General features: G+C 40.3%; 1 protein-coding gene across 1 annotated transcript in view; it reads right to left on the reverse strand.

The window, feature by feature from the left end:
• Positions 1–8,718, reverse strand: part of ntng1a (netrin g1a) — a 99,498-nt gene extending 90,780 nt beyond the window's left edge. Inside the window, exon 1 of the mRNA XM_053342390.1 lies at positions 8,470–8,718. Within this exon, the coding sequence (XP_053198365.1) occupies positions 8,470–8,718 (249 nt within the window). The remainder of the gene's footprint in view (positions 1–8,469) is intronic.
• Positions 8,719–11,520: the final 2,802 nt, after the last annotated feature.

The raw sequence follows: 11,520 nt of genomic DNA on the forward strand, positions 1-11,520 counted from the left end.
AAGAACAAGTGGCTGAAGGAGAAAAAAATGATAAAAATTCAGACAGTGCCCGACGCTCATGCAAACTTTATGGCACTGGATTGCTCGGAGAGAATATGATGAGATCCTCCTGTGACCAGACATGGTGCATCTAACCTTCACATTGGTCAGATAGATTCAGTCAGACTGCCTTGACAGTTCTGTGCAGTGTTAGAAAATATCTGACTGCAATGAAGTTTCAGCTGAATGTATCAGACTACAAAATGGAAGTTTTGCATGCTGCTGGGCTCAGATTATTCAGATTAGGGAACTCTTTGGGTGGCAGGCGGTGGGTGGCAGGTAGGCAGTAGACTACAGTGTGAAAGCTAGAGCTATAAATTAAGGAATTTATTATGAGTGTACAATGAGTGTATTTTATTTTACTGTATTGACTTACATTTTTTGGACAGTAATGAATGTATTGTCACACCTCTTGTCATTATTTAACACACTGGGTGTCCCTTGGCATCATTTTTAATGTGCAGGGTAGTCCAGTAGACTTCTATAGATCTCCCACAATGTCTGAATTAAACAGCATAAGACTGATTACTTCTACATAAGGTCATGTCATACATAATATAATGCAGATATTAGACAGCACAAAATGAATTTATACCTGAATAAACAATCACAGGAATGTCCTGATATAGAGTCAATGTCACCTCTTCTAATTTCCATGCCGATGGATCTGAGAGTGGATATGCTGTTCTGGGCTTTTTATTTTTTAAATCTAATGGACAGAAACTGGGCTTGTAACATCCTGGTTACAAATAGCACATCTGTGTTCAGTGATCCTAGCTTTGAGGGCTCTGCTTGTTTTTCCAATATAAGCAAGACCACAGGGTCATTTAAGTATATATATACAGTACCAGTCAAAAGTTTAGACACACTTTCCCATTCAGATCAATAAGAAGGTGTGTCCAAACTTTTGACTGGTACTATATATTACATTCTCATGTTGCAAGACATAATGCTCTTGACACTGAAGCTTCTTCCTTGGTGAGGATGTCTTGGTATGAAGGTATGTCTTTTATATGTGAAATGGCCTTGTTGACAATTTAGTTTGGTTTAGCTCATAGAACTTGGTATAATTCCTATAAACTCTTTTATATGTGAAATGGCCTTGTTGACAATAATATGTTGATATCAATGATATGATGGGTTTTCATGTAGAAGAGTTTGAAACATCACTAGTGGATGTCTCAATAAGCAGCATCTAAAAGAGCAACAGTGTGATTTAAGTCATTTAAGAGGCCCTGTACTTGTAGCATTATATATCATTAACAGATGAGTCAATGACTGCAGCCTCTTTAGTTAAGATACAGAGCATTTCATGGCTCCTAGATAATGAAAGCTGCTCCACCCACCTGTGTGTGTGTGTTATCTGTCATGTCAAAAACAATACATAAAGTGAAAATACCTTAACTACAAATTGAAAATGTGATTAGTGTTGATTAAGATCATGTGTGAAAAATTCAGTCAAGTCTCTAATAATGCCCGTCTGTGAATTATTCAGAAATATTGATGCCGGCTTTGTTTGGCGTTCAAGATAGCTATCACGAATCAAACAAAAAACAATCTATTGTGTGCCAGGAGTTGGAGAATTACAGTACATGTCTTTCCTTCAAGCTTGTTTTGGTCCATATCCTGTGCCTCTGTCACAAATTTCAATAAACCTTTGATTTGGTTTGGTTAAGCAGAGATGAAAGAAGACACATAAAATGGATCAAGTTGACTTACTCCTCTGATGTTAAACAGTTCTATTGAATGAGTAATTAGTTTTTCAATGTTGGTTAATTGCCACTACATTCCTGGAATCTGACCTTTTCTTGAAGTCAATCAGCAGGTCTGAAAAGCCGCTTTTACGCTTATTTTCGCAGTCTCACCCTCTCACAAAAAAGCCAATATAAACAAGTTTATTAGACAGAGTGTCACCGACAACACTGTAGCCTTGAAAAAGATGCCGCCATCTCTTTTCTCTCCCTCTCATCCTCCTCTAACCCCTGCATTGACTGAGTGTTACAATATGAAATTAGACATATTGCTGCTGACAGCGCGCTCGTCTCTCAAAGAAATGTCAGCATGGAGCCTGTGGAGAGGCGGCACAGTGCCTGAGTGCAGAGTGGGTTACGGAGTATGGAGTAAAACGCTTTGTCTGTCTGAAACCTCTAATCAGGATTAGCTTAGGGAAAAGGTCAGATTTGTATATTCCAATGTAAATCCATGAGAGCCCCCTCACTTGCATTTATTGGCTAAAACACCTCACAAAGTACTTTCTGGTGCTTTAGTGGGCTTGTCATTGAGACAGCAAATAAAATATATTGGACATGCTGTTGTTCTAAAGTGCTATTATCAATGCTGCTTGTCTGTTTGGTGAAAGCAGACCATATTTATGCATCCAACAAATAAAAGCTGCAACTTTGTTTTTTCTTTGTCTGGCAGTGAAATTCTTTGAAGGGGATGATGAATGCATGAAAGAAATTGGACCAAGAGGCACAGTTCAACAAAAACACCATTAATCTGAAGAAAAATGAACAAACAAAAGCTAGAGTTTCACATTAGGTTGCAGCCTTTCTCTCCCACTACAGATAAGTGAGCAGCATTTTAAGCATCTTAGCCTGATTTAAACTGGAATGTACCATCTGCTCAGGTAAGCACAGGGGTGAGTTTAACAGCTACAAGTAGTCAACAACTATAGAATAAAGAAACAAAAACTTCATATAATTCAAGTTAAGATATAAATACACAAATGCACACTCATCCCCTATGCAGCAGTTTTACTCTGTGCCCTGTCACTGTTGAGGGGTATAACAACACACCCCTGTTTTCACTACCACTAAGTGAGCAGATGATCTGACACACCACAAGAAGGAAAAGAAACCCACATCTTATTTTCACCACTGTATTTTTAACCAGTTTGGCATTTCACAACCATGTGCAATACAGATTAATACTAACTCCAACAAGCGTGTGCCCTGTTGTTATCGTATTTAATGCTGACTCATGAATAAAGTAGTACTTGGCAAAACACAGGGATGAAATAAATTATTTAACACTAATGAAAACCTAATAATACTGGACCAAAAACAGAAGGAAAGGGGCATGTCTATTCATTTTAACAGGTGCACCATGTGGCATATTGCACCATCAGCCATATATACTGTATAGCATTTGCTGCATGAGCATCCAAAACATCATCTCATGGCAGTTTAAGGAATTTAAACATACAGAGTGGAAATTTAACTTTCTGATAACATGATAAGCATGAATTAAATTCCATAATGCTGGTGGAAAAACAATTATCACATACTACTGTACCTTTACCAGCTCATCCAGCTTTGTTAATGATTTTTTTAAAAGGCCCCATAGTCCACTTTTTAGAGCTTAAATTAGTGCATCACTCTACTATTCTCATTAGTGAAGGAGAATAATTAAGACACTATTTGTGAGCAACCAGGGCGCAGCTTTAATGACCTCTCATTGGAGCTAAAATGAGGAAAAAGCCACACACTGCACCACCTTTTTAATAATCCCCTTCGTTTCCTCATTTAGATTTGATTGGCTATGAAATGCACCAGCCTGTCGGGACTCGGGTTTCAGCATTCATCAGCATTTCCTGGTTGTAAATTGATGGCACAAATAGAGACATAAGGTACTTGCACGGGAATGCATGAGGACATCCGCATACACACAAGCGTGGTTTTCACAAGCCAGGTGGTATAAATTATGGAGTTACACCTAGAAAGGGGGTTCCTCTATTTTTAATGCCATATGCATCAAAGAAGAACCGACACATGCAAGGTCATGCTGTTTGATAAGTTGTGTGTTGGAGTGTGTGTTGGAGTGTGTAAGCAAATGAGTGGATGTTATTTGACGTAAGTTTTAACTACATATCTCTGCAGTAGAGTCAATGAAACACTGGTAATTCCTTCGAGGCTCCATCTATATATGGTGCAGGAGCTACACAGGCAGCACAACTACAACTCAGTTTAACCTACCTATACTGATCTATCCACATTTAAATGTACATTTTCAGTTTAGTATGATCTCAAGGAAACATACCAGTTTAATATATTGGTTGTGGTGCGTTAAAGGACTGTGGAATACACAATAATCTTTTTTTTTTTTGATACATCATTTTTTGTATGACGTCAAAGCTTCACGCCTGAATCCTGCAGAAACTCAATCATTGACTGGTTGAGGCTGTGTGACCTGTCCATTCTAACTGTCTAACTGGAGGGGACAGAGAAATCTCATATGATGGCAGATTCCTGTACCAGAGTTCAGTGAATGCCAGCTTATTGCTATCGAAAAGGTCACTGGGCTAGAAGCTGAATAAAAAGTCTTTACTGGGGAGTGTGGTGTGTGTGCATGTGTGGATGTGTTGCATGTGTGTGTGTGTGTGTGTGTGTGTGTGTGTGTGTGTGGCTGTCTTCCTCTATCTGTGACCCTGGGATGAAGGCCGCAACCTGAGATAACCATGCTCATATTAGCACCACGCCCTCGGGCTGCTGCATCTCTCTCTCTCTCTCTCTCTCTCTCTCTCTCTCTCTCTCTCTCTCTCTCTCTCTTCTCTCTCTCGTCAGGCTTTGGTGTCTGTTACCTTCAGCACTCCAGGAAGCAGACACAAGGCTTTAAAATACACCGGCCTCTATGAGCACAAAATCAATTACCAGAGAGATGAAATTCTCCGATAATGCGGCCTAATGATAATTGCCCCGAATCTGCAATGATCTTACTTACGATACAAACCAGTATTGGCATTGCAGAAACATATTGGCAGCCAGAGTAGCTGGAATATCAATGACAATTGTTCTGATGTTGATTTGGAGCCACGTTACTGCCTGGGGTAAACATAAACCAATTGCAGAGAATTGGACTCTATAGTAAGAAGCAGGGGTCATATTTCACTGATGTTTGTGTGATTTGTGTTAAGTAGGGTACAGTGGAGAGAGGAAATGGTTATGTGGGAGCTAACCACTGCTTGTTTAATTGAAACACTCCTATCACATTGACTGCCGGAGACATGAGGGGCGACAGCGCGGTACAAACTCCCGCTAATTCAATAAGCGATCATCAGACTGTTAAAAGGCTGGCAATAATTATAATAAACTCAGTTTCAACTGTGCGTCCAGAAATAGAAGCGGCTCAGCGGAAGCATCAGACACGGACCGCTGCTCATCCAGGATTCAGACATCATCCAATTTATCCACAACACAGCCGCTGCAAAGCAAATATCAGACACACTTCAGGTTCAAATGCGGATCAATCAGAGGTCATGGGGCCGCCCCGAGGGAGAACGGAGGGTGACCCCATTTTGACAATGACCTCCTAGATATGTCATCCTTCCCTCTCAACCCTCCCCTCCCACCCTTACCAACTCCCTCTTTGCCTTGAACCAACCTTCAGTTGATCAGGGGTGTCAGCATTTTTCAAAAAGTGCCTGAGAGATGTCGGGCTGAATAATGTGTCCTATGAATAAAACACATTAGCTACAAAACATGTTGAATTATTCACATTTCAGAGCCCCCGTCCCACCCCACGCAGGAGATATTAGTTCTTCAGTCACCGTATGCTTTGCACATAGTCCTCTGAGTCTCTGTCTCCCCCATGATCCCCCTGTTCTCGCGTCTCTCTTGATCATTCGCTTGCTGTCTCTGTCATCTGTGTTTTGTTAATCCCTCTCTGTTTCTCTGTCTCTCCTCTCAGCTGACTCCGTGCTGATGGCGACTGTCTATTTATACTCCTCAAGTTACCACTTTTCCTGGAACATCTCGCTATTTATCCAAAAAGCTCTTGAAGCTGTTGAGGAGCGCATTTGTTCTGAGGGAATCTTTGATGACTTGCTAACACACGACGACCCAAAATGGATTCATCATTTAGTGTTAATCTGAAGCGACCAGCTGTGAGCTTCAAAGTGAAAAGGACCCGGAATAAGGAGGAGGGCGGTTTGCTAATTAAATACTTGACCTAATATGCATCTTTTGCTCATTTTATTTTCAGCTCCACTAGGAATTTGTGATTTTCATGATTGCGATATAATTTGCAGAATCAACAGCACCACATAGGACTTCAAAGTGGGAGGCAATCAACCAATCACTGCTTTTTTTTTATTGTGCTGTTTTTAAATATGAAAATCACCCTCCTCATCTGGGTTTGCTGTAGTGTGCAACAATGTAGAGCCACTTATTCACAAGTCAGCTCTGGTAAATTTGTTCTGTGATTCAATCACTACTGCTGCTGCTACTTTAGTGAAATTAAATCAAAAATGTGTTAATTGACTCATTAAAAACATTTTAAAAAACAACAACCCCAGAATGTCAATGTTTTTTTTTTTTGGTCTCAAAACAACTATAAGTCTCATACCTCACTTCAAAAATCTTTCACTGATGTGGTTAAAAAATAAAAACAGCAATAAAAAAAATATGTCAATACTATTTTCCACTTTCACTGATTTAAATCTTTTCACCAACGTCAGTCCTGATCATAACTACCAAATATCCATTCATTTTCAAATTTCCAACCCTTTAAATGCTAGGGGAAACATGTTTTTGGAATTATCACCATCTGAAATATGTCAGTGATGAGCAACATTAAAAACACACAGAAAAAACATGTTCCCTTTCTAAAAACCACCATAGAATACTACATATTAACATCATTTCTACTTTTACTGAGTTAATGCTTTTGTACTAATAATCAGTACCAGACATTCATTTATTTTCAGAATTGTAGCCCTTTAAAGGCCTTTTTTTAGGGAAGGAGATGGGGGGGAATGTGACCTTCAGTACCATATAATTTCTGTTTATTGCATACACACACAGACACTCAGACACACAGACAGACAGACAGACAGACACACAAACACACACACACACACACACACACACACACACACACACACCTCTCACAGATCAACTTCAACACACACATAATTTTAGTTGCATACATTTGCTACATTGGCCTGCAGTGTTCCATTATACAGCAGCCATGGCACTGGAGGAAACCTGGAAAATAGCATTTATTTGGCCCAAAGGGCAAACATGAGAAAAAGGTTAAATCTGGTGGAAAATAGTAAAAACTACAATTTTGAAGCCACGGTTCTCAGTTAGCCTGATATAATAGAATGCATTTTCATGCAATTTATGTTTCAATGTCTGTGGGATCAACAATTATTGTTTTAATGGGTTTCATGCAGGTATCTTGCCATTAAAGAGCTGAGTGTCATTATTGTGATTACACAGTTTATTATAGACTTATTATAAAATGAAATGAGCCTTTAGAAGTTCTATTCTAGTTCTAATTGGACAAAAAGTCTACACTCTTATCAAATTATTGCAAAATTGCACATTAAAAAGCCAAAAGTGTCCCTAATGTGGCATAAGGCTTCAGCTAAACACTTAGGAAGTTAGCCAAATGGTAGAGTTTGTCATCTTAAAAAGGAATTTTAATAAATTTTTATCTTTGATTCATACAGTGAAATAATAAATGAACCTGTTTCAAGCTCCTGAAATCATCCTTTGGGGAGAAATATCTCTTTTTCTCAGCAAGTGTTGCACTAAATGTGTAGATGAAGAATTGAATAGATAACTGGAGCACTGAGAACTTCTGTGGCTGAACAGACAAAATAAGTATTCCTACCCACTTTATCTCAAAGTTGTTCATCAGAAGATCTGAGAAAACTGAAGCAGATAAACTTTTCAAAGGAAGACAGGTATGATTAAAAGGAAGGCAAATGGATCCCTAAAATAAAAAAAATGGGGTGAAAACTTAGGATGAGGACTAACTCCAGGAAAACTCTAGAAAAGTAGCAGTAAATGTGCGTGTTTACACTTAAATAGTGCTCCATTTAAGTTCCTTATACAAGCTGCTGTATTTTTAGCCCACCTGTGCACTATTTCACCCAGACATTGTTTGAATTTTAAGGCCGCTCACTCACCCAACTCTGGTAAAAGACGCACACTGATGCAACTGAAAAGCTGTGCTGTAACATCTTTTCACTTTGAAATCTGAACTACTGAGGCGACTGTATTCTTATGTGACTCTGACGTGTGTATGCAGAGAGACGAGGAGGTGTGTTGTTATTGGTAAAGTCACATTGTAGCGTGTTTTCTGCGAGTAAGCCGCATCAACAGCACATCAGACGGTGTTTGCTGTGCATGTCGACGAGCAGCTCTCTGAACAGCACAACGTTGATGTCGATTGGCGCCAACCCCTATTTCTCCAGCCACAGCGACGTATTTGAGTCACACGGGCTTTGAAAGTGTCACGTCTCTGAGGGCAGAGCAAGCTGAGCTGATATGCGATACACACACATACACACACACATAGATAAGAGAGCTGCCTTACTGTTTTCTGCTAGGTTTACATTTTATTTTAAGGGCTGATTTCTTCTCTGTGCTTCCTGGTGAAGCTTTTTGCATGTCAGTGTTCACATGTGTGTGTACTCACCAGGGCGCAGTATGTCTCTGGAGGGTCTCCACAGGTGATATTGGGGGGATCCAGAGTAACCTTCAGGAACTGGGTCATGTCTGCTGCCTCTGGCTGGCAGGCCATGTAGTCCCAGGTCAGGCCTTCATCTGAGTAAACCTGGGACTTACACACATCGTAGTGGCCCCACGCTGCAGGGTAGTTCTGCATGGCCGCCTGGCAAACACCAGTCCATAGCGCCTGCAGCGTCAACGCAAATTGGAAACGCATGACTGGTCCTCTCTGGGCAACCTTCTCAAGGAGCTGTATCTCCTCACGAAGGCGTACGGATAAAGGGATCCCTCTTCTACTTCCGCTTACTACAACTCACTCAGCTGGAGTGAGGAGGCATGCCAAGCTCCCGTCAGGTGGAGCGAGTGTCGGTTTAGAAGCCTTGTTTTTCTTCACTATTTCAGGTTTCTGGAGCTGTGGATAACTACGGCGGGATGGTGAGGTTACCAGCCCATTGAGAAGATAAGAGGAGAGGATCGAGGGAGGGAGGAGGACGGTGGAGGAGAAGGAGGAGGAAGAGGGGGGAAGGCGAGAAGGAGATAGCCCTCTGACACGCTGATATGAAGATGAGTGACAGGTCTCCTCAGCTTGCCTGGCTGTCAATCATGGTCCTTGTCCTGCGTAGCGATCTGGCGCTGCGGAGAAATGAGAAACAGAAGAAAGGGGAGGAGGGTGAATAAACATCTCTTATGGGAATAGAATTTGACAGTGAGAGAGCATTAGCTGGCGCCGTTGCACGGGGGTGAAAGGTGTACGTGTGACTAGGAAGTTGGATGGGTGCTAGAGAGGGGTGCCATGTTGGTGTTTGTTGTCCATCAAAACAGAGAAAATCAGCAAGTGAGGGCATCAGGGTGAAATGGATCCTGCTGCTTTCACACCAAACCCTCATCTCACTCAATGGTATCAAGCCTATGGTGTTACAGCTTTTACCACCCACCCACACACACCACACTGCATGGGATTGAATGACAGAGAGCAGACATCAAGATCAAACAAGCATCAAGTAGCACTGTGTCTTTTTTTTTGAAGCAATTAAGGTCATATACTGTGTAAGATATTTAGATTTCTGGCTTTAACTTGATCTTGCTCTGTTTAATGAAAATGGGATTTCTTGAGACTATCCTATCATTCTACACATCACATGAAATGAAACAGTCCACATTTTACAGTTTTATCATGAACTGCTTCAGTTTTAGCAGGCAGAAACTATTTTTGGTGTGTCAATGACAACAGGAGTGCTGGGAAAAAAGTGAGACTGGTGTGTTGCTGCAACTGTGCAGTGAATGACGATAGCTGTACCTGAAGTGGTTGCATTAATAAAAACTTGGCTATATCAGCTATATTGAATTATCATATTTCATCTTTCAAACATCTACATATAAATGAAAATCACACAAAAGCAAAGGTGTATTGTTAAAAAGTCTGTCAAAGTGTGAAGTGTTTCCATAGAACAGTCATAGAATGGGTTCTCAAGGATCTCATGGAGGACGTTTGTGTCATTATTCAGTCTGTGCGTTGATGGACCTCAGTGGGGTTTTTTTTTCAGTTTAATAACAAGTTGTTACTGGAGATAAATGTCAGTGTTCATTTGAAATATCACAAAAAAATGGTGTCAAGCAATGGAAATAAACTAAGGATATTTCAAGTTCCTACTTATGTACTTGAGATCCTTTGAAATAAAGTTAACAGCAAAAATACCGACACCAGAATTTCACTGAAACAGGGTAAAGTTGCCACTCTTCCTTTTTATAGTCCCACTTTGCAGTTTAGGATATAAACCATTGTACTTTAACATAAATATCTTGTGACTTGTGCTGCTTTCAAGTGTCATCTCGTAAGTAGTGGAGCCGCTGCACTGCTTCACACACTGTGACTTACTTCCGAAGCTACGTAGCATCCATTTATATATATATCTGCCAGCTGTTTCTGGGCTGCTGCTGCTGCGGCCTCACTTTTCCTTTTGTCTCTAGTTATTGCATTGAAACACCTATTCAAACACAGCCGGGCATTAAGTTGTTCATTATTGTTTATTTCTTTTCCTAGATTATATATGAGTACTCACAAATACAGTATTAGATTTTTTTCTTCTTTTTTGACCTCAAAATGTAAAAAATGAGGTTATCTACAAACTGCAAACACCTTGATGTCTCTCTAGCCAGACACACAGCGGTGAGCCAGCTGGCCGAGCCCACAGATGCAAGTGTGTGAAGGTTTCCTGCCTACAAACCGCAGCCTGAATGCAGTTGATTGATGGAGACAAGAGTCAACGGTCGGAGACGGGAGGGACAGACCGGTAGATATTTTAATGCTGCTTAATCAGTCAGCTGAGTCAGTGTATGTGTGTGTGTGCTGACCCAACACACCTTTCAGTCATCAGGGATCAATTAGACCTTATGTGGCTGTCAGTTGTTTATTGCAAAATGATGTTATTAATACACACATTGATAATTATTCAAATTGCTATTAGATGAGATTAAATTAGATTAGATGCAATTAGATTAGATTAGATTAGGTATTGGGTCCTAGCAAACAATAATATGTCAGTAAATATTGGATTATATTAACACATTGCATGCAGACTGCTGTAAATGGGAGATCAGCAAAAAGTCGAAATTTCAGCCGGTATAGGATGTGCATGAAAGCAGCGATATCGGTCGAGCACAGGCTGCGACAAAAAGAAGAGGTGACATATGTGTAATGTGAGAGTGTGGGAAAGACAATATGTGAATGTGAAAAATAATATACTGCATATTGGAGTCATATCCACAATTTAATGGTCTACCTGAGGCTTTGAGATAGGGCGAAACAGCCAGACACATTCTAGATTATACACTTCATTATAGAGACAGCAATATGATGTACAGATGTGGGGATTTGACGTACAGTGGGACACACAATGCTAAGGCACATCTGGCACCATTTCACTTGTATATACAGTGGCATTAATATTTGAGACTTTATAAAATTCATACAGTGGGAAAAAAATATCCTTTAATGCTACTTGAAACTAGATGACATGCT

Source organism: Scomber japonicus, chromosome 21 (assembly GCF_027409825.1).
Source record: "Scomber japonicus isolate fScoJap1 chromosome 21, fScoJap1.pri, whole genome shotgun sequence".
Classification (NCBI taxonomy): domain Eukaryota; kingdom Metazoa; phylum Chordata; class Actinopteri; order Scombriformes; family Scombridae; genus Scomber; species Scomber japonicus.